Source organism: Hoplias malabaricus, chromosome Y (genome assembly GCF_029633855.1).
Source record: "Hoplias malabaricus isolate fHopMal1 chromosome Y, fHopMal1.hap1, whole genome shotgun sequence".
Classification (NCBI taxonomy): Eukaryota; Metazoa; Chordata; class Actinopteri; order Characiformes; family Erythrinidae; genus Hoplias; species Hoplias malabaricus.
In genome coordinates, this window is record NC_089820.1 from 37,566,321 (window position 1) to 37,591,252 (window position 24,932).

General features: G+C 41.9%; 1 protein-coding gene across 3 annotated transcripts in view; it reads left to right on the forward strand.

Moving 5' to 3' along the window:
* The window catches only part of LOC136677910 (solute carrier family 22 member 18-like), a 209,253-nt gene that overhangs the window by 128,744 nt on the left and 55,577 nt on the right, over window positions 1-24,932 (forward strand). For all 3 annotated transcript variants that reach the window (XM_066655613.1, XM_066655612.1, XM_066655614.1), the window contains exon 5: window positions 17,985-18,094. In XM_066655613.1, the coding sequence (XP_066511710.1) occupies window positions 17,985-18,094 (110 nt within the window). The remainder of the gene's footprint in view (window positions 1-17,984; window positions 18,095-24,932) is intronic.

The window sequence follows — 24,932 nt, forward strand, 5'->3', positions numbered from 1 at the left end:
CCTAGGGGGCTTTTGTAGTTTTGCGCGTAACGCACCTCTAAGTCAAAGCTTTGGAGAGCCATTAGCCAGGATGCTACTCGAGCGTTAGTTACTACACCCTCTCGAATTCGTTGGCTGTTTAGGAAAGTGACTGGTTGATGATGAGTTTCAACAATCACCTTCTGACCACCTAGGTAGTTGGAGAAATGTTTGACTGTCCACACTGTTGCTAGTAGTGCTTTTTCGCAGTCACTGTATTTGTTTTCGGCAGCCAGCATAGTTTTACTAGCGTAGGCTATGACACGTTTGTCTCTGTCGTGTAATTGGTACAGACCGGAGCTGAGACAGTGGTCCGAGAACCCTACTTCTAGGTAGAATTCTTTGCTACTGTCAGGATAGGCAAGGCATGGAGCCGTGCACAGTTTCGATTTTAGTGCCTGCATGGCGTGTTCCTGGGCTTCGCCCCAGGTGAACGGAGTGTCCTTTTTCAGGAGGTCATAAAGTGGACGAGCTAGGTCCGCATAGTTCTCTATGAATTGTCGTGAGTAGTTGCATACTCCTAAGAAACTAAGATTGGTGGGTGCTGCGAGGTTTGTTACCCCTTGCACTCGACTCACTTGTGGTTCAACACCATCAGTGCTTACGAGCAGACCGACGTAATTCACTTTTGTTCTGCACCACTGACATTTGGAGAGTGATATTTTCGCACCTGCTGTTGTAAGCTGGTCAAGAACATGATCAATCTCGTCAATGTGTGCCTGTAGGGAGTGGTTACGCATGAGTATGTCGTCCACATATATGAGGGTGCCTCGCTCGCGGGCATCAGGGCATGCTTTGTTTAAGAAAATATTAAACTCCGCGGGTGAGTTGGCATATCCAAAAGGGCACCGAGTGAATGTGTACTGTCGGTTTGCGAAAGTGAAAGCGAGCTTGTGTTGGTCTTCTGCTTGCACCGGGATGGTCCAGAAGCCAGAGGCTACATCGATGGTGGAAAAGTATTTAGCGTTTCGGACCGAGGGAAGTTCTTGCTCCAATTGTGTCATCGGCCATCGAGACAAGGGAACTTGTTGATTTAGTTTCCGATAGTCGATGGTTAAGCGCCATTTACCATTTGGTTTTATGACGGGCCATAATGGTGCCGAGTACGTGCTGTTACAGGGTCGAATTATGCCCTTTTCCAGCAAGTCATCAATGATTTCTTGTACCGGTTCATAGGATGCCAACGGAATTTTGTATTGGCGGACAAACGTGGGTGGTGCTCCTAGACGAGTGGGAATGCGTACTGAATGAATGTCAGTGAGACCACAGTCCGTTGAATCTTTGGAAAAAGATTTTTGATATTTAAGGAGCACTTCACAGAGTTTCTCACGTTCTTCTTTGCTTTGGAGGGCGTCGGCCTCCTTTAGAACTTGTTCGACTTGGATACGAAATTCGGAGTCAGATAGTTCTTTCGAAGTACGTGGATTTGAAGTGTTTTCTCCCGCTTCGGGAAGAAGAGATGGTTCCCGGGAGGATTCCGGGGATGAATCTATGGAAAGAACCGTGATCGTCATTTGATTGTCGTCAGCGAGATCTATCCTGCAAATGGCGTCGTTACTCATGTCCAGAGCTGAGAAGAGAGCAACAGCTCGCGTCGGATGAGTGTAGAACACCTTTGATTCTGCCTGGCCAAGAAGCAGGGATTCAGGCATTGGCCCTATGATCGGAATTCGCAACTCGAAGTCATGGAATTTCGTACTGACTAACCAACCCAGAGGGGATGAGTGAGGGATCGTCAAGGGTTGAGTGGTTTCGTTCCGTACGAATAGATAGGTGGATCTTGCTCGCGTCTCCACCAAAGGTGTGGCTTCGAGGGTGAGGCCTAGTTCGAAGAACTGAGGTGACGGTTGGAAAAGTGCATGCGTGTGGCTTAAGTGTTGGCCAGGTCGCATGACTAAGCGGATGGGTACATTTGCTGCGTTCGCAGGTACCACAAGTGAACCTTGGTTAGTGACCTGACATACCTCGGGAATAGTTTGTCCTGAGCCTAGGTTGCTGAGATCAGAGGACCAGGTTTCCGTTGAAACATCAGTCAAAGACCACAGTACGCCATTGAGGGTGTCTACGTGGACGTCGAGGCGCACCAAGAAGTCACTTCCAATGTAAACGTCGTGCGGCAAGTTAGGGACGACTAAGAAATAATGGGTGATTACCCTTTTGTTCCACTGGACGGTTAAAGCGCAAATTCCATCAGTGGGTGACATTGCTTTTGATGTCAGGTTAAGAGGAAAACGACAAGGACTGCTCACCAAAGGAATGTTTGGTTGAGTGAGGCGCAGAGTGTTAAAGAGGGTTTGGCTTATGGCGGACTGGTCGGTCCATAGAGCCAGAACTGCATTGTCTACATGATAGTCCTGCATTGTGAGACCATTCACGATGGGAAGGCCGGGAGCGTCTGTTGTGGACGGCTGTGTGAAAGTGCACAGGAATGTGTTCCGTTGTTCTAACAGGGCACTAGGGGGCCAGGGAGAGACTGCTGTCTCTGGCGTGGCTGCCGTGGGCTCAGTTTCCTCTTCCTCGAAGTGAGGGATCTGACTTGGTGGATCTCCTATTGATTCAGGCCGGATTTCGAGACAGCAACACTGAGCTTCCCGGTGGTGTGGGGTGCAGATGGGTAAAGGCTCACGCACTTGTGCCCAGATCTTTGACCTTTTGAAGTCAATCAGTGGTTCGAAGCGATTAAGGAGATCTTTGCCGATGAGGAAGGGAATTGTTTCGAGAGGAGACACATGGACTGGATGCACTAAAGTCATTGGTCCAATGGCTAAGTGTATTAGTGCCATAGATTGGATAGTGAGGCCTGCATGTGAATACGGCTGAATTTTAAGAGAACAGTTTTGGAGCTGTATCTCGCGATTTTCACGCCGCGCAATGGCTCGAACCTGGTGGAACAAGGCGGAAGACATGAGCGTGACATCTGATGCAGTGTCCAACAGGGCCTCATGTACTAGCCTTCTTTCCACAATGGTGGACAAGTAGAATTTGCGTGCAACCCCTTTCTCTGTTAGGTGTCCCATGAATTGTCGGACGGGTGTGTCGCCTTCAATGACTGAAGGGTCATTTGGCGTTGAACCTTCTTTACCGTCTAACTGAACAACTAAAACAGCACTGGAGGGTGGTTGCAAGTCACCCCCCTGTATCATCGGGTCTTCAGTGTTTGTTTGGGTCACGAGGAGATCGCACGGTGCGCTAGAAGACGGAGCGTCGCTTGTCACTTCTCCTACATAACTCTCTAACATTTCTGGAGTGTTAGAGGATGGCTTTGGGTTAGACCGCACAGAGGTGATAGAAAGAACGTCAGGTTTTTTCTTTTTCTCTTTGCAAATCATTGCAAGCATTCGGCGGATGTCCTCTAACTCTTTAGAGCTGAGTTCCTTGCCTTTAAGCTTGTCTTTAACGTGATTTTCTTTATTTTGATACCAGTATTTCTCTTTCTTTTCTCTATAGGAATCAGAAAGCTGGTTCGGAGCTGTTCGCTCATATCCCTTATGGGGATGTGATGGTTTTCCACGGCCCGCACCGCGGTTTTCTACAGGGTAATAGTCACGACCATACCCAGCCCTGTCCCGAAGGTTCCAGAAATCTTTGTCGTGATTTCTGTCTGGCCTGCGAGGAGGGTAGCGCTTGTATTGGTGTGAGGGCGGATGAGGTTTCGGGCCCTCACTGGTCCACGGAGTGGAGGAAGGGTCCAGGGTGGATCTTTGTGGATCGGCCTGGGTGGCACCTTCTAACTCTAAATGTGGGGAGTTGGAGTCGACATTGAAGACTTGGGGTGTTTCGGACCGTCTGTTGGGGATTTGTTGGGATTTTAGGAAACCTCTGAGTGCTAAATCACGCAGCTGTCTGCTAGACAGGGTGCGAGGGCAAGCTGAGACTCCCAACTGATGACTGGTGTGGGGATGGAGGTTTTGGATAAATAGTGATTTGAAATTTAACTCTTCCTCCATTCCGGAGTCATTTCTAGGTCCGAAGTAAGCCTGTCTGAGTCGGTTATAATATTGCTGAGGGGATTCCTGGCGTTGCTGTTTTATATTCAAAGCAGCGGCCAGTCCGGTCTGTGACAGGTGATTGGAGAATTCTTCCTCCAATGCTTGGCACAGCACATCATATCGCGCTTTTACATAGTCTGGCTGACGCTCAATGAAGTTGCTGACGTCTCGGTTGGAGGTCAGTTTAATCACATATAGTCTGTCATCTATGGTGATCCCGGGGAACCTTTGGAGGTAGAAGTCAATATCTTTTAGGTAGGAAAAGATATCATTAGAACCGTCAGGTTTGGGATCAAAGTGGGTTATATTACGCGCGATTTTATCTAGGTCCTTGTATGAGGGACCATGAGAGGGTAAAGGCTGAGGGGACCAGACACTGGGTTGCAGTGCTCTGGGTCTAGCAGGGCGTTGTAAGGGACGACTGACAGGAGACACAGGGGAAGGTGAAATACCCGTTGATACCAGAGGAGGTGCTGCAGCAGCTCTAAAGGTTACGGTCCCTGAGTCTGGTTCCTGATCCTCACTATCTTCCTGCTGGCCTTGTCTTTCTGTAGCGGCACTAGGTGGCACATCAGGTGTGACCTGGGGCAGTGTGTTCCCTTCAGCTATTTCGCTTTGAAGTCGACTTAGCTATGCCTCTACCTTTGCCTGCTGTCGCCTTGATACCTCAAGCTCACGTTCGCTGGCTCTGAGCTGTACTACAGCGAGGAGGGCTATCTGACCTAATGCCTCAGTTCGGGGCTTGCCCTTGAGGATGTCGGTTAAGTGGTTCTCTACCCACTTAGCCACCATGTGGTCACGATGGGCCTGTGAGGTTTTCTGCACAGTTTCTGCGAGTCCAGGCATCACATCACTGGTGATGCTGGTCAGAACAGAGAATGCCTCATCCCACAGACCTTCTACATATACTTCCGAGGGAAAAGTCCCTTCTGCCATGTTAGCTGTGTTTTGACCGCGAGGTGTAACTTACTTCTATTTAGTTAGGATTAATTCCGTTTAATCCCTTTTCTAACTAAATCTGAACTAAATTCACCTGTATCGAGTGCTCTAAGAGTAACTGCTAGTATGTATGGTGTTAGAGTTAACTTGTGAATCTCTAAGGGAAGTCTGTTAGTATGAGAGAGTGGAGTGAAAGTTGCTATGCGCAAGTGAATACAAGAAGAGAGAGAAGAAAAAAATATAAAAAAAATTTTCAATAATTAAAATTATTAAAAATTTTGAATTAAAGAATTGTCGAAAAATTTGGATGAAGGAATTTTAAATTAAGTGAAATTTATTATTGCATATAATTTCCAATTAAGGAATTATGAAAGTAAAAGAATTTTCCAAATTAAAGAATTATTAAGAACAGCGAAATCAATAGACTCTATCTGTTAACTGCGTTTGTGCTCTGGTATCGCGTTAGAGTGTCAATCTCTAATTACAGCACACTGTCTGCTGTAGTTGTATCAACTTATTATGCTTCCAAGCCTTTACTTGTAATTATTCAGATGTGCAGAGATTAGAGACAGCCTCTAGAGCTGTGATACCAGGTCTTATCAGTGTGAACTGGTCGACAATTTCAATTGCGATAGCAAGTTTTCTCCACCAGAGGGTACTGAAGGTAAGTCTGAATGGCAACAGCGAGCTTCAGTATTTAAGTTGAACTTAAATTGTAATACCAGACTAGGACACCAGAGGGCGACAAGCAAGTTACAATGCAATAGCAGCAATGGACACCAGTCGGCGCTGGTGGGAATCCCAATCAACACGGCACCAGCAGACACAGTAACACAAGTGGGAATTTCCACTGTAGCGGGAAGTTTCAACACTAGAGGGCGTTATCAGATTAAAATCTAAAATGGAATAAAGATTTTAAACGCTCAGATACTCTATCAAAAAAATAAAAATTAAAATTTTAAAAGGGGAACAGAGATTTTACACTAAGGTATTTTAAAAGAATTTCATCTGTAATGACAACTTTTAAACACCAGAGGGCTGCTAAACACTTATGTTGTCTCGGCGGACAACCTCCCAACCACTAGAGGGTGTACGGGAATCAAACGTCAAGGGTAGCACCACTTGACCACAAGGAGGAGCACGGGGGACACGCTTCAATAGACGCTAGTTATGAAGTAATTTTCCCTGCAATTACGCACTTATACCACAAGAGGGAATTTGTCTTCCTCTGTTTTGGGGGCGTTTTGAATTTCCCTCCTTAGTTTCAGCTCCGCCCCTTCAAAGGGGTTCGTTCCTTTTCTGAATAAGCGTTCAGTTTAACAGGAACAGCTGACAAGAGCAGACCGCTCTTCATACAAGCCGTATTTTCGGCTGTTTAATAACCTCCCAATCGCCTAGCGCGCGATCTCGTTATTAACACTGGTAGCGACCCAGTTTAAAACGAACGGGGGTATTCGGTTCGGTGGTCTCTCGCCGGGATTCGCGGCCAAGGGGTCGAACCGAAGGCAAAGTCTTAAAAGCGGAGTTTCGCGCTATTTAGACGTGCCCAAGGCCTCAATTTAATGCATGCAAAATGGCGCAGAGCCGCGCTCTTTCAAAAACAACCAAGCTTATTTTCTAACCGGTATATATATCACAGAACAGTTTTTTCAGCAGTAACAAACACAACACGAAATTACCCACATCAAGCTTTGAATCTCAATCGTTATTCAGCAACACAAACAGCGGAAAGTATTTCATAAACCCAAGCTGATATTGTTTCAGTGTTTTTAGTTTGTTCATTAAAAGCCTTTTTCCTGCCTCGCGTGGGCGCCAAAAATTTATAATGTTTGTATATGTAGTGTAGTAAGGTACACCACAAATACATATATATAATTTTATAATTTGTTTTATAGCCTTGACTTTATTCAAACTCCTCCAACCTCTGATATTTGACTTAATGAAATTAATTAAGATTTATAATTGGTTTAAGCAATTAAAACATTAATAATTAGTTTGAGAATGAATAATAATCATGCTAAATGAGTCCGTCAGGATTTTCAGGAAATTAATAAACAAATTGTAAACACTGTGATTTCCAAGAATGAAAGCTTTATTAATAAAGAGAAATATTTAATTAACATAGCCCAACCTTGTAATCTCACGGTGTCCGGCAGGGGGAACTGATTCGAGCTTAAAGGTGAGCTAGGCACTACTGTCTTGTGATTAAATTGTTGCTAACTAAGGTTAATAAATGGTAAATTATAAAGAGGGTTTATTTAGACATCAGCTCCTGAAAAGGTGTTAAATACACTAGCTTACTAGTTAGCCGTTTCACCGAGCCGTCGCGTCCTGCTGTTTAATCTCCGTGTCCCGGGGTGTTCTCGTCGTTCCCATGTGGTGAGAAGCAGGCCCGCTTATGGAGGATCTCTTTCCAGTCGATTTGAAGACTCTCGATTCCGAGCTGAGCTGCGTCGATCGAGATTTCCCTTCTTCGGGTTTTCACAGGCGTGGCTGGTTTTCCACCGTAGTGGAGAGGCTTTTTCAGAGTATTAGCTAGTCTCGTTGTTCAGCTTTCCAGGATTGATGTCTTCAGGAATCAGCTTATAACGTTAATATATCTGTTATCGATTACTCAAACGGTTGATACCTTACTTTGGCCACAAATAAGTTTCACCCGCTTTGATCACTCGTGAGATCACACTTCGATAGGTAATAAACATAAACAAGATTAAAAGAAAAGAAAGATATTCAAATTACTCGACGTATTAGTAAAACTTCATACTTTTAGCTAATTTCGAGACGTCTCTCGTAAGCTTTAAATGAAGTCTCTGAGTTTTTCCTTTGTTTCGTCGTCGTCGTGGAGGAGAGAGTGTTTGTTGTTCAAAGTTTTCTCGTCGGCGTCCTCTCTTTCCAGCTTTCTTTCGTGGTCCGTTACTTCTGTAGAGTCCTCGCAACTCTTCAGAACTTCGAACTGGATGTGAGCAGTCGAGCTGCTATTTTCAAGGCTGGCGCGGTCACGCCCTAATGGGAGGCGTCCTCTTTCTGATTGGACGCGAGTTCAGTCTCACGTGACTCTCGCTAGGGGGAGAGAGTCGAAGGGAGTTTGAATCATTGATTCTCACATAAAGAATATGAATTTCTCATATCAAAATTCTTATACCCGCTATCAACATATCACAATGAGTACATTGGACTATTAACATCAGACAGTTACATAAGGTTTCATCTTTACGTCCCATTTATGATGCTATGCTGGGAAAGTATATTAGTTCGTTTAATCCTATTCAGAGGTAGGATTTCTCTTCATGATAGAAAACAGTCCACAATATACACATTTCATTAGGAGGTAGGCATTCATCTGAGGGTACAGAAAGTGACATCAATACATAGGTTTAATACACAAATAATCAGAGTTTGATTATTTTCCGCTATTGTTTTCCAGCGACTCCGAGCGAGGCGTAGTTTCGCCAGTGTCCATTTGGTGTCGCTGTTGATCCGTGCTTCGGCTGGTGATTCACAGGAGTTCACTCGAGGTCACTTTGGTTTGAACATTTGTTGATCCCCGTGAAAGATAACGAGACATTGAGGTGCCATTTCGTCATAAACGGCCGTAAAAGCTCTCTTCTTTGTTTGAGGTTCCTGTCTCTTTAAAAGCATTATCAAAGTTAGTTATCTCGACAGTTCCTGTTAGTTAAAAGAGAGACGGGGTTGTTGGGGCCATGTGTTACTTTAAAGGGTTCTTTGATGCTCTTAGCTTATGAGTGTGCGTGTGTGTGGGGCTTTGCACTCCCGCGGGCACAGAGGAAAGGTTCTATTCAGACTGGAGAAGTTTTAATTCAAAACTCTTAATTTCTTCATTTCAATCTGTCCAAATCTGGTCTGTACTCCACTACAGTTACTAATTAAGCTATTCTACTTATACTTCAACATTTCCTTTTCTTTTTCCTCTTTACTCTTCATTATTCCCTTTTATTTTCTTCATTTCTCTATTACTATGACTATAGTTAAAATTTAGAACGGAGAACTTTATCCAACACCATTTCCAACACAACACTGCATACACTAATGAGTCTATCTCGGTGCAACTCTTTTTGCATCAGACAGCCCAAACACCCAACCAGCGCTCAAATTTGTGAAAATCTCACCTTCTTTTTTTTTTTTATTTGCCGGCTTTTAAGCGGTAGTTCGAATGCAGGGGTCATCTGAAGCAGACAGGTCACAGCTCAAATCCCATCCTCGTCGCCAACTTTGTTGTTAACTTTTGCTGTGTTGTGAAGACAGGTGATGGAAAAGAATCTCCGCAGACACGGTTAAAAGTGTAAATACATCTTTATTTACCAAAACAGTGTCTTACGGGTTCTTAAGGATCCCGTGAGAGAGTAGTGTTCAATTGAGCGCTCCGATCATCTCTCCCCGTCTCCCTCGAATCCTTTTGTCTATATTGTTTTCTCTTTTTCCAAATAAGGCAAACATAGAGAATAGTTTACATTTGCATGCACTTAAGGGAGGGTGTAAAATTAATAGTGTCCTGCCTCACTGACAGCTTATCCTAAACATCCCTCTCTGTAGCGCACATACATATGTTCATATGGCTGAGCATAAAAACACACTGAACATTTCTTAATACTGTCTTATGAGGCCGTCTGATAAATATACCTCAGTGCCTTTCCAGAAATGCAAGCTGCCCATGCCCCAAGCACTCATGCAACCCCATACCATCAGTGATGCAGGCTTCTGAACGGAGCGTTGATAACAACTTGGGTTATCCTTGTCCTCTCTGGTCCGGGTGACATGGTGTCCCAGTCTTCCATAAAGAACTTCCAATCGTGACTCATCTGACCACAGAACAGTCTTCCATTTTGCCACACTCCATTTTAAAAGACCCCTGGCCCAGTGCAAACGTCTGAGCTTGTAGAGCTTGCTTAGAAATGGCTTCCTCTTTGCACTGTAGAGTTTCAGCTGGCAACGGCAGATGGCACGGTGGATTGTGTTCACTGACAATGCTTTCTGGAAGTATTCCTGAGCCCATTCTGTTATTTCCTTGACAGTGGCTGTTTGAAGTGCAGTGACATTTAAGGGCCTGGAGATCACAAGCATCCAGTAGAGTTTTACGGCCTTGACCCTTACGCACAGCAATTGTTCCAGATTCTCTGAATCTTTTGATGATGTTATGCATGGTTGATAATGATAACTTAAAAGTCTTCACCGTTTTACGCTGGGTAACGCTGGTTCTATTACGAATAAAATATTGACATTTGCCATCTCCACATCATTGCATTCAGTTTTTATTCACAATTTGTTTAGTGTCCCAACTTTTTTAGAATCCGGTTTGTATTTGCAAGCACACAGATATGATGTCTAATGGATGGAGAGAGTACAGTCTGATTTTACATGTCATTTGTGTTAATAAAGGACCAATGCCCATTTCCTTTGGATGCTTAAACTCTTTAGATAGACGGTCTATCTGTTCTGGATTTAGTGGGTTGTACTTAATTGAAAATGTATCCTCCCCCTCTCTAGATTTTACTTGTTTCACTACAACTGGTGCAGCTTCTAACATTGTTAGATCATAACTTTCTTCATCAGTGTTGTCACTAGAATCTGAGCTGGAAGACCTCTCTTCTGGACTTCTTTGGAATTTTGTAAGAGATGGATACAGCTTCTCCACCCTTTTTGCAGCTAAATCCTGAAGGTTCCTTTTCTTTTTTTACAAGTTTATCTACTTTAGATTGTAGTGCATTTAGAGTGTGTTGAGTGTGTTCACATGTGTTCTGTGCACTAATGGCTGCACGTTTATGATTAGCACACTCCTGTAACAGTTGTGCATTTTGTTCCTTCTGTTCATTCATTACTAAAGAAGGCCACTGTCTGAACACCTGAACGCATCCCTCAAGGTCCTTCTTTTTCATACATTTAGCTAAGACTGTAAAACACTACTCCTGATTCCAGTCTGACTCTACTGGAATATTACATTTCTTATATAGCATAAACTTCCTAGCATAATTTGTCTAACATTTTTGTCAGACCAGTCTCAGATGAAGCTCTGTCTACTAATGCTGTTGCCATGTTAACATTTGATGTAGACAATTGAACACAAAACATAAATTAAACAAACAAAAACAACCTAGAGAAAATACCGTTTTACCTGTGCGTCTATTTGACCAGGAACTCCAGTTCAACCTTGTATCTTTCAACTAGGCAAAGTTTAAGCACACCTCTGTAGTGGAGAATGGATCCAGATCAAGAAATGAAAAAATGCTGTGATTCAAACTTTGACTTTCTTTTATCAAGAACTCACATTCCACAGAATGTGTGTGTGCTGTGAGCCACACACACCCCGAGTCTGTTGAAGATTGAAAGGCTGTAAAACCCCCTTCTTCAGTGACCCTGAGATGCTAACAGAAGATTCCAGACTGACACGGAATGGTTCTCCCAATTTTATTACTCCAGAAAGCATCATTAAAGCAACATAACGCAAATAGAGCTTTGAGAACTTTGTCATAAAAACTCACCACATGTGGAGACCCTAGGACCCCCAGCATTTTATCACCCTCCAGCATCTTAGTATCTTATCGCAAAAACCAGTATCTTATCGCAAAATCGGCAGATGGCCCCCGAGGAATGCGCTAATAGTGAACTCTCCACCCGAGTTCAACCCAGACGAACAGCATGGACCAACAGCGCCCCCAAGTGGACATTTGTGAAATAATATGCCACCAGAAACATTCTCTCTCTCTCCTTCTCAAAAGAGAATTATCTTGGACACGTTTCTTCTGAATCTAATCATGTATTATGCAATGTGTTTTTAATGTTTATCCTCTGTTATTCTCAGGTGACTGTATAATAACATGAATCGAGTGACGTGAATTAGGGTTTCATCATGAACAAAGACTCCTTTCTCAATTTAAAAGAATGTTAATTAATCTCTAGTAACTAGAATAGTTGGTGTAATTGCATCAGTATACTCATTGTGTTATATTCAAGTATATACAAATTATTAATTCTAGGATGTTCTATTTTCGCCAAACCGTGAGTGATTTTTATTTCTCTGGGAACTTGAGATGGTCACATGTACTCCCCAAACCCAGGAACCAATCAGAGAACGGCGACCTCCCAAGTGGGCGCAACGGCGCCTACATATGAAACCAGGCATAACTCACTTCCATCTCTCTTTGCTCTTCCGCTTTTTACCTCTTTTTCCGCTCTGAAGCTGATGGAGCCAACGCCCAAGAAGACTCTTAAAAGACCAATTTTCATGTGAACTAACAGGAGATTTTATGACTAATCAAAGCAGGTTAAACTTATTTTGGCCAGAATAAGAGCCACCGCTGAAATTAGTTGAAAATTTGAAATTATTATTAGTTACTTAATTCTGAGGACATCGCTTCTGTGAATTAAGGAAACAGAGCTTTTATTTTGACGCCTCTTCCTTCCGGAAGTGAATCCCAAACAGGACAGCGAGCAAGAGGAAATTCTTCAACTGACGTTACACTGCTCTGAAGGTGCATGAAGTGGCCTGCACCGTAAGTGATGACTCCTGAGCAAACCCGGCCTCAGCACTCCTAATGAGAGAACTAGGGGAGCCCGGCTTGGAGACTCTGCTGTCATCGCAACGCACTGCTGCACCAATCGGTTGGTTGATATGCAACAAGTGTAAGCAAGCTCATACAATCCTCATTCTCAGAAGCTGATGTCTAATTAAGTCTCTTGATAAAGTTATATATTAATTAACCTCATAATAGCAACACATATTAGTCACAAGTCATATAGCCTAGCCAATTATTAAAATCATGATAGTTTCATCTGTGTTGATCCCGTTGAGATTTTGATGATTATGCTATGTTTATCAGCTTATTATTATTCCTCTTAATAAAGTATTCCTTCATTTGAAATAATACGGTGTGTGGAGCCTATTCCTAAGAGTCTGAAAATCCTGAAACTCACCCCTAGCGTTAACAGTATTTCAATCTCTGATAAATTATTAATATTGTTGTTATCTAAATTCAGTAATAATAATAATAATAATTATAAGTAATAATCACCATTAAGCATAACTAATTCAAATACTGTTACCACGCTACATCTCTATGGGCACAAGAAACACTCTGTCCCACCGTGTCTTCTGTCTTAAGGAAACACACTTAAGAATATCGCAGTGTCGCAACAGACCTGAGGCAGATTATTCCTGCACCTGTTGTCCTAATGAAACACAATTACCTGTGCGTAGCAAAATACTGGAAACTGGGTTTCAAATCTGGGTTTTCTGCTAAGGCCAGAAAAAACACCCTGCCTCACTTCTTAGACTAGTACTTAGAAGCTAAAAATAATACAAAGAAAAAACATAGACTCTCTTAATTTAACAGCTCTTTTTCTCCTTAAATGGACTTAGAAGGTTCTAGTAGGCTCACCATTTGCATGTAGTTTGTTGTTGTCAGAGGGAGAATCACCACCCCATCCAGATTTAGGGAGCTATTTCTGCTTCTGGGATGATCTGCAGCACAACTTCAGTTGTCTTCTTGGTGAGCAGTCAAAACCGTAATGAAGTGCCACCAGGAGTGTTCTGAAACCATCAGAGCCGGGCAGACAAAAACTTGTTGTAAACTTGTCTTCTGGTGGTTTCAAAGTGAAGAGAGAAGACCCGTCTGGATATAATGCTGTTTGAGTGCTCTGGTTGAACATCAGCCTGATCTCAGACTGATCTGGTCACAGGCTGAATCTCAGACTGATCTAATGGTCTGTAAGAGGCACACATCTTTATACCCCATTTTGCAACCTAACACATGGAGTGATCTGTCGTAACACATCACTATCGTAAACAAGCCATACACAACCTAGGCCATAAACATGACTAAACTTTTTTTTTTATTATTTTTTTTTTTTAACCCATTTACAAATTTTTTTTTCAAAATTTTTTTTACATTATACTGAGTGTTAACTGAAAACCTACACATATGTCTCTGTAGTCTATGTAGTGTAGTATGATGAGTGTGTGTTAATTCTGATAAGAATTTTGACTTTTTGGGACTTATTATGCTGAAAGACCTCTCTTCACACTCAGTCACCCTTCTTCACACAGCCCGGAATTTGAGATAATCAAGCAGTGAATGATCATAAACCACACTCCAGGATGAGTTTTATATATTAAAGTTCATGACCCAAAGTCTCATAGGATTAAGAGAGGAATCTTTGGTGATAGCAGAGAGACACACAGACTCAACCTTGATTAAATGTCCTCTCACACATCTTGAAAGACTGTTAAAGCCAAAATAATCACACATTCCTTAATTCCTAAGGTTACCCTGTGAACAAGTTGCATATGTGTACCAACACAACAAGGTGGAATTAATTTACATGTGTTTAAAATCACCTTTTTATATGAACTTATGTAGGAACCATGGTAGCCACATACTCTGTGTGTTATTTAGTTAAGAATTATGTAAAACATAGTTTTGTCTGAATGATCTTACTTTGTGTTAACATATAATCTTTTATATTGCAAAAGCATGATAATTATTCAACAGGAACCTTAAGTCTTTGTCTTTTCAAATGTCATAAATTGGGTACAGGAAACATCCAATCAGGAGCAAGAGATGCTCCAATCCTCAATCCCTGAGGACCAATCAGGCCTTCAAGGTGGGTTTCCTAAAATCTGGTTAAATCCCAGTGGCACGAAAAAACTCAGAAGAACAGAACAAGAAGAGATGGAGAAGCAAGTTTTTTTTTTTCAGTCAGTTCAGTCAGTTTCAGGGAGAATTCCCAGTTAAGGGAGAGTCCCAGCTCAAGAGCTCTCAGTTCATATTTCAGCTCTTCGGAGTTCAGCTCTTCAGGCTTTTTCAGAAGCTTTACAGACTCTCTTATGGCTCTCTCTCTTGGGCTCCTCAAGCAGGGTCCAGACAGAACAAACCCAGAACTTCCAACCAGAAGTTTTTTTTTTTTCTAGTAGAAAAACTGTAAAAAAAAAAAAAAAAAAAAACTATAGTTTATTCCAGCAAAGCTCAATGCCATGCCCAGAGCATGAAGGGGACCTCAGACCTTGGATCCTCAAAGTGGTGACAAGAGCTTCAAGATCAGCAATGAAGAAGGCCACATGCTCCCTCAGTATGATCTTCTGAGCAAAGGTCCAGGAGAGACCTGCATGGACATGTCTCTCACAAGGAGGCAGATCAGCGATTACGAAGAATCCTCACAGGCATCTTCAGAACACCACCAGCTCAGACGAAGGGATCACCGTTTCTAAGACAGTGTCTCTGGCCAAAAGGGAGAAGAGGAACGGCCGCTGCTGCAAGGCTACAAGGCCTGTGTCTACAATGCTCCAGAAAGCCGGAAAGCATAGCGCATCAGTGACATACTCCCAGCTATCTCCAGTCCATCTCCAGGGATATGTAAGGTCACATGGTTTCATTTTTTTCATAGCTCAGGAGGTTGGTGATGAACGCATTGCTGGGATAAACTATAGCCTTTCTAGAATTTAGGGTAATTATCATAGAGAAATTCCTTCATATATTAATCTCCCTGTTCCCTCATTTATTGCTGTAATCAATTTGATTATATGTATGTATAATCAATGTTCATTATTTGATATTACATTTAATAAACCAGTTGTGTGATAAAATCAATCCTTCTTTATTTGTTTGTGTGTGCACCTTTCTTGTATGGAATTATTACTTCTAGTTCAGATTCAATTTCGGAGCCAAGAACCTACAGCGGGTCAATGAGCATAATTCATTGATATTAATTAATTCTAGCTAATTCTGCTATAAGGGGCGGCACCGAGCAGGTAGTGTCGCAGTCACACAGCTCCAGGGGTTGTGGGTTCGATTCCCGCTCCGGGTGACTGTCTGTGAGGAGTTGGTGTGTTCTCCCGGTGTCTGCGTGGGTTTTCTCCGGGTGCTCCAGTTTCCTCCCACAGTCCAAAAACACACATTGCAGGTGGATTGGCGACTCAAAAAAAAGTGTCCGTAGGTGTGAGTGTGTGAGTGAACGTGTGTGTGTCTGTGTTGCCCTGTGAAGGACTGGCTCCCCCTCCAGGGTGTATTCCCGCCTTGCGCCCAATGATTCCAGGTAGGCTCTGGACCCCCCTGAATTGGATAAGCGGTTACAGATAATGAATGAATGAATATTTCTGCTATATAATATGTAAAGTCATTCAGCATGATGACCTAGAGGGATTGGACAATGAAACTGAAACACTTGGTTTTAGACCACAATAATCTATTAGTATGGTGTAGGGCCTCCTTTTGGGAATGACATATACAAGTCCTGCACAGTGGTCAGAGGGATTTTAAGCCATTCTTCTTGCAGGCCAGTGGCCAGGTCACTATGTGATGCTGGTGGAGGAAAAGGTTTCCTGACTCGCTTCTCCAAAAACACCCCAAAGTGGCTCAATAATATTTAGATCTGGTGAGTGTGCAGGCCATGGGAGATGTTCCATTTCACTTTCATGTTCTTCAAACCAATTTTTCACCAGTTTTGCTGTGTGTATTGGTGCATTGTCATCCTGATACACGGCACCGCCTTCAGGATACAATGTTTGAACCACTGGATGCACATGGTCCAGAATGGTTCGGTAGTCCTTGGCAGTGACGCGCCCATATAGCACAAGTATTAGGCCATGATATGGCAGCCCAAACCATCACTGATCCACCCCCATGCTTCACTCTGGGCATGCAACAGTCTGGGTGGTACGCTTCTTTGGGGCTTCTCCACACCACAACTTTCCTGGATGTGGGGAAAACAGTAAAGGTGGACTCATCAGAGAACAATACATGTTTCACAATGTCCACAGCCCAAGATTTGCGCTCCTTGCACCATTGAAACTGACATTTGGCATTGGCATGAGTGACCAAAGGTTTGGCTATAGCAGCCTGGCCGTGTATATTGACCCTCTGGAGCTCCCGACGGACAGTTCTGGTGGGTTCAAAGTTGAGGTGCACATTTAATTCTGCCTTGATTTGGGCAGCCGTGGTTTTGTTTTTTGGATACAATCCAGGTCAGCAGCTGAACATCCCTTTCAGACAGCTTCCTCTTGCATCCACAGTTACTCCTGTTGGACGTGTTTCGTCCTTCTTGGTATGCTGACATTACCCTGTATACCGTTGTTCTTAATACATCACAAAGACTTGCTGTCTTGGTCACAGATGCGCCAGCAAGATGTGCACCAACAATTTGTCCTCTTTTGAACTCTGGTATGTCACCCTTAATGTTGTGTGCATTGCTATATTTTGAGCAAAACTGTGCTCTGACTCTCTGCTAATTGAACCTTCACACTCTGCTCTTACTGGTGCAATGTGCAATTAATGAAGATTGGCCACAAGGCTGGTCCAATTTAACCATGAATCCTCCCATACTAAAATGACAGGTGTTTCAGTTTCACTGTCCAACCCCTGTACATGTCCAAGCTAAAACTGGACAGGTAAAAACACTACATATTATTTAATGGCTCCCAAAAACGGAGCTTAACAAAATGAATTAAATAATTAATTATTAATCAAATAAAAATTAATTATTACAGACTCCACTACATATAATTCATGCCGCCGCAAAGTGTGGCATAATTATTTTACTACATTTATAATGAAGCAACAAAATGAGTGCTTAATTAAATTAACCTGAGAGTCTGCTGATGTATTTATTAATGATAACTTTATAATTAACTCTCTACAGAAAAGGTCTTATTTCTTGTAAACAGATGCACTGTTAACAGCTTACTGAAAATATGTTGAATATCTACAGTGGGCCAATCAAAATAAAATCTTATCAATTTCTCTTACAGTCATACGCAGATATTTGAATACCTCTAGTTGAAGTACATGTCATTGACATTCTTAATTACAAAATTGAACAATCCACTTTAGAAAAATGTTGTTCTTCCCAGAAATGAATGCAATTTAGATATTTAATTTATCTTGTGTAATTCAGGGCTTGAAATACAAAACAAAATTGCATTTTGAAATAGTTTTTCCTCAGTACAAATGTCCAATTAAAATTGCAAGACAAGGCACTCAAAATAAACTTTAACCTTTAATGTGTCTATTTTTATTTGTGTGTGTTTTGCAGGGAGAAGCTTACAGCATATATGGCTGCTGGAGGGAGTCTGATTATTCTTATGCTGGTGCTGATATTCATTCCTAAATACACCAAAATTCACAACAAAATAGACAAAAATGGTATGAGATATTTGCACATAATATAGTAAGTTTGAGATATTCTACCTGTAAAAAAATGCTTTGATATGTCTGCTGAAACATTTTAATCAGAATATCATGAAATGTAAGATTTATTGATGAACCAGTAATTATTCAGTCAGTATTCAGATTAAACCTAGATTAAAATTGCCCGTGATTGGCTGGTCCTTGCAAATTCTCAGCTTTTGCTAATCAAATAGCACTGTAAGGACAAGATTGGGACACAATGGTTTAAAATACATTTAGTTAATTAATTGTCTTGGCGAATAATATGTAATTTTTTGTAATATCTGTATCAGCTGTACAAGAATCAAAGCAAATAATCAAGTTTTTTTAAGGGCATTTTAAGTGAACTTAAGCACAAATATTAAGCGAGTAAAGCCAAGCTACAGGAGCGTATAGTAATATGTACAAAGCAACACTCAAACTAGATGGTGGAAGTGTCAGATTAGTCTTAAGTTATTTAAAACTATTTTCCATGTGTTTAACAAAACATTAAATAACACTGAGCACAATCTTGGTGGCAAACCTGCTTCACTGACAAGTGAAAGAAAGGCCTCTTCCTTTGTATTTTCTGTTGTGAATACTGTAATGGGTGCCATTAATATCTCCAAAGTTAATGTTATTCTTCAATAAGGCAATCCTTGGGAAAAAATAAACTCTTTTGTCCCATTCATCTCTGTATAGTGGTATTTGACAATCAAAAGCTGATAAAAAGACATCCATCAGCTACACTGATGTTAAAAGATGATATTATGGTTCAAGCACTCAGTGCATAGAACCCTATTTTCTTTTTGTTCAGAGTTTGTCCAAAGGTGCTGGAGCCCTATTGTTTTTGTTCTGTTTTTAGGGGTCCAAGCATTGAAGGTTCTAGAGCCCTATTGTTTTGCTCTGTTTCTTCTTCTTCATAGGGTTCCGAGCACTACCGTGGAAATCTATTGTATTTGTTAGAACTGAAGGTGCTGAAGCTCTATTGTTGTTGTTTTTTTTGTTTTTGTTTTTTTTCTTATCTTTTGGCTTCTTCTTATAAAGATTTTTCTGATTTTAATTAGGGTTCTGAGCACTGCAGTGCAAGGAAACCTATTGTACAAACCAGATTCCAAAACAGTTGGGACACTAAACAAATTGTGAATAAAAACTGAATGCAATGATGTGGAGATGACAAATGTAAATATTTTATTTGTAATAGAACATAGATGACAGATCAAATGTTTAATCTGAGAAAATGTAACATTTTAAAGGAAAAATTTGTTGATTCAAAATTTCACAATGTAAACAAATCCCAAAAAGTTGGGACAAGTAGCAATAAGTGGCTGGAAAAAGGAAATTGAGCATATAACGAACAGCTGGAAGACCAAATAACACTAATTAGGTCAATTGACAACATGATTGGGTATAAAAAGAGCTCCTCAGAGTGTCAGTGTCTCTCTGAAGCCAAGATGCTCAGAGGATCACCAATTCCACCATTGTTGTGCAGAAAGATGTTGCTGTGTGTAAGGGTCAAGGCCGTAAAACTCTACTGGATGCTCGTGATCTCAGGGCCCTTAAACATCACTGCACCTCAAACAGGAATGCCACTGTCAAGGAAATAACAGAATGGGCTTAGGAATACTTCCAGAAAGCATTGTCAGTGAACACAATCCACTGTGCCATCTGCCGTTGCCAGCTGAAACTTTACAGTGCAAAGAGGAAGCCATTTCTAAGCAAGCTCCACAAGCTCAGATGTTTGCACTGGGCCAGGGGTCTTTTAAAATGGAGTGTGGCAAAATGGAAGACTGTTCTGTGGTCAGATGAGTCACGATTTGAAGTTCTTTATGGAACACTGGAATGCCATGTCATCCGGACCAGAGAGGACAAGGATAACCCAAGTTGTTATCAACGCTCCGTTCAGAAGCCTGCATTACTGATGGTATGGGATTGCATGGGTGCTTGTGGCATGGGCAGCTTGCATTTCTGGAAAGGCACCATTAATGCAGAGAACTATGTTCAGGTTCTAGAACAACATATGCTCCCATCTAGACGTCATCTCTTTCAGGGAAGACCCTGCATTTTTCAACAAGATAATGCCAGACCACATTCTGCAGCAAGCACAACATCATGGCTACGTAGGATAAGGATCCAGGTACTGAAATGGCCAGTCTGCAGTCCAGATCTTTCACCTATAGAGAACATTTGGCGCATCATAAAGAGGAAGGTGCGACAAAGAAGGCCCAAGACGATTGAACAGTTAGAGGCCTGAATTAGACATGAATGCGAGAGCATTCCTATTTCTAAACTTGAGAAACTGGTCTCCTCTGTCCCCAGACGTCTGTTGAGTGGTGTAAGAAGAAGGGAGAATGCCACACAGTGGTAAAAAATGGCCTTGTCCCAACTTTTTTGGGATTTTTTGACGCCATGATATTTTGAAACAACATATTTTTCCCTTAAAATGATACATTCTCTCAGTTTAAACTTTTGATCTGTGATTTTTGTTCTATTCTGAATAAAATATTAGATGTTGGCACCTCCACATCATTGCATTCAGTTTTTATTCACAATTTGTTTAGTGTCCCAACTTTTTTGGAATCTGGTTTGTATATAATAAATATTTGCTTCATATTTTGGAATGTATTCTGCATGTTAGAGTGGAAAAGAAATGGCGTGTGTGGATTGCATTTCACAATGTTCAGTTACAGTGATTACTTTTCAATTTGGCACTAATTCCTCTTCCTACAGAGGCGGTAAAAACAAAGGGATTTACTTAACATTAAAATCCTCGCTAGGATCCTGGAGGGTGCGTGGGAGTTTGCTCAACTAGTCTACATATGTTTTGTGGATCTGGAGAAGGCATTCAAACGTGTCTCTCTGGGTTTTCTGTGGGGGGTGCTCGGGGAGTATGGGGTACTGGGCTCTTTGCTACGAGCCATCCAGTCCCTGTATAAACAGAGCAGGAGTCTTGTTCGTATGGCTGGCAGTAAGTCCGATTGGTTTCCAGTCGGAGTTGGACTCCGTCAGGTCTGCCCATTGTCACCGGTTCTGTTCATAATTTTTATGGACAGAATTTCTTGCCTTCAGCCGGGACCTCCAGCTCATGCTGGACCAGTTTGCTGCCGAGTGTGAAGTGGTAGGCATGAGGATCAGCACCTCCAAGTCCGAGTCCATGGTACTCAATCGGAAAAGGGTGGAGTGCTCTCTCCAGGTTGGATGTGAGATCCTGCCTCAAGTGGAGGAGTTTAAATACCCCGGGGTCTTGTTCACGAGTGAGGGAAAGATGGAGCGGGAGATTGACAGGTGGATTGGTGCAGCGTCAGCAGTAATGCGGGCTCTGTACAGGTCCGTTGTGGTGAAGAGAGAGCTTAGCAGAAAAGCAAAGCTCTCGATTTACCGTTCAATCAACCTCCCAACCCTCACCTATGGTCACGAGCTTTGGGTAGTGACCGAAAGAACGAGATCGCGGGTACAAGCGGCTGAAATGAGTTTTCTCCGCAGGGTGTCTGGACTCTCCCTTAGAGACAGGATTAGGAGCTCGGACATCCGGGAGAGACTCGGAGTGGAGCCGCTGCTCCTCCACGTCGAGAGCCAGTTGAGGTGGTTTGGGCATCTGGTTCGAATGCCACCTGGACGCCTTCCTGGTGAGGTGTTCTAGGCATGTCCAATGGGGAGGAGGCCTCTTGGCAGACCAAGAACACACTGGAGAGACTACATGTGTCGACTCGCCTGGGAACGCCTCGGTTTACCCCCAGAGGAGCTGGAGGCGGTGGCTGGGGAGAGGGAGGTCTGGGTTTCTTTGCTCTGACTGCTTCCCCCGGACCCGGATAAGTGGTGGATAATGGATGGATGAATGAATGGAAAAATGTTAAGAACATTCTGGTGAGACATCCAGATATTGTTGTTATTTTTATTGTTTCATTTTACTTTAATGGGGCGGCATGCTGGCGCAGCTGGTAGTGTTGCAGTCACACAGCTCCAGGGACCTGGAGGTTGTGGGTTTGAGTCATGCACCGGGTGATTGTCTGTGAGGAGTTTGGTGTGTTCTCCCTGTGTCTGCGTGGGTTTCCTCTGGGTGCTCCGGTTTCTACCCACAGTTCAAAACACACATTGGTAGGTGGATTGGTGACTCAAAAAAGTGTCCGAATGTGTGAGTATGTGTGTTGCCCTGTGAAGGACTGGTGCCCCCTCCAGGGTGTATTCCCGCCTTGCCCCCAATGATTCCAGGTAGGCTCTGGACCCACCACGACCCCGAACTGGATAAGTGGTTACAGATAATGAATAAATGACACAAAGGACACAAATTGTCTCCTGTATTTTAATTTTAAATGCAAAATAGACTGATGGAATGTATACAGCCTACGGAAAGTAAAACAATTTTTTGTTACCCAACTAGCTCACTTAAGTAGTAGAAAAAATATGAATAGTGAAAAATGTTTCTGATGTGTTCTGTAGGCAGAAAAATGGAGCTTAATATCAGGAATGAATTTCAACTTTTTTCCCCCCGTAATAGTTCCCAAAATGTACATAGACCGATTTATATTTAATATTTGTTTAGAGATTTACATAAACCACTTTTTATCTGATTTTCAATATAAATTAAGAAAAAGGAAAACAGGAAACCGTATGTAAACTTATTTCCAAATTAAAATTGAAAAAAGGAAGCAACTTGTTCTCTGATTTCAGATTTGAAAACAAAAAAGGAATCACACACAAATGAAATCAGGAACATCCTCCATCTTAATAATTCCTAGGCTGTTGTCAGGGCTGTTGTCACAGTTCACAAGCTCAGCAATAGGGGCCTACAACAATATTTTGAAATAATCAAAACATGACAAAAGAACACCCAATTTAACAGCAATCTCTCACAGTATGTGAAATGAGTATGCAGAAGATGGCGTTATTTCCTTTAGGAGTATAAGAACTTTTGAATATAAAATGGCTTAAGAGTTGCTTAAAAGGAAAATAACATTTACTTCCTTACAGCCATGTGACTTGGTGGAAGACATTGCAACGAAATGGCCAAAATTATTTTCAGGGTATGGCTTCGAAGCCATCCTACTGACCAGGGTCTCTGTTCATTCTGAAAGCAATGTATTTAGTAAATGTATTTAGTCATGAGGAACCTCCAAAAGAGTTAATTTATTGAGTAGGGATAAACCCTTGGCCAGTTATTCTTGGAGTCAACTCCATTTCTATTTGTGAGTGCTTCATCTTCTATTACTATCATCTGAACCCATTTTAAAAAGTGGATAAACAGTAATTCCTGAACCTATCCATTTATCTATGGCTCTGCTGCTGTCCTGTTCAAAACAGCAGCTCTGCTGACAGTCAGAGAACGTGCAAGTGTCTTAAATTGCAATGATAACAACCCCAGAATACAAAGATTTTTATCATTATAACAAAATGAAAATATATTTACCATTCAGTTTTAGGTTTATGTCCATATATTTCAGTCCAAGATCAAAGTAAAGTTCAACAAGCTGCTCCATAGTTCACCTGACATGCACAGCAAGCACATAATCAACAGCATGCGCAGTACTGTATTTGCGAGGGAATGCAGTTGTGTTTGCGAGGGAACACAAAACTGTTTGCGACGGAACACATTATCTTTGTAAAGGAACGCAAAACCAATAGTCTTTTTATTTTTTTCTCCCCCAGTCCCTTTAGGGGCCCCATAAGAATCAGCACAATGAGGCCATAAACAGATTGGGACAATGAGGCTTCAGAAGTACTAACGAGCCTTGTGTGTTATTTTAACAGTCAGAAAAGTCTGACTGTCAAAAAATGATGCAAATGCCTTAATTTGATTTAACTGCTGAGCACTGGTCTTAATTATGAGGATCATTTATGTTCATGAGGTATGATCTTTTGAACTGATATTAGCTCAACCCTAATATGGAGCAAAAAAACCTATAACTAATCCTGTTACAAATACGTTTAACTGTAACACTACCATTGGACACAAGATGGAGCCAATAATTAATAATTAATTAGTAATTAATACTGACCATTTATAACCATGCAGGGTAGAAATACATTTATCTGTAATACTTCCTTTTGCCACAGGATGGGGACAAACACAATTATTATTGCTGACCAGTTATACACATGCAGTGTGAAGATGTTGCGTGTATCAATAACTGGCAGAGGTACAGTCACCGCAGAGTAAGTTTATCTTTTTGTTTTATTGGGTGAGATTACCAAAAAAAAGAGAAAAAAAGGAAAAAAACATCAAAAGAAAACACAAATTTCTTCAGCTATCTTGGGTGCAGCCTCTCCTCGAGCTGGCCCACTCCAACTCAACTTTCCTCCTCACACCCCATGCTTAAATACCTTCCCCTCATTAAACCTACCTGGGATATACCATCCATGAAGGTATGGTAAGCCAGGAACATGCAGTCCCTAAAGAAATAAAAATCACTTTTCATCACTTTAAAATAACACCAAGCAGCCAAATACAACACATTATTCATATTATTGAACTGAGAAATTAAAACATTCACAATGTAAATACCACCGTCATGTTAGAGATAAATTACACCCCTCCTTCTAAAACTGACATCTTCCACCCCGAAACCTCCAATAAAGGGGCATTAAGAGCAGTGCGCGTGTTCCAACCCGGTCCCTAATAATGGATGTGGAAGTGGGAAACGCCGGCATCAGTGTGGGTGCAAGTTTTAACAGCGGTATTTTAAAACATGTTACCATCGTTTAAATGGAGCGTGTGGTAGTGGCTACCTCACTAGCCACACGTCCACCTATCAACATACAGAAAACTGCATTATGAAAACAAATGGCCACACGCTGAACGGACACCCGATGTTAACGAAAACTCCGATTCATATAGCAT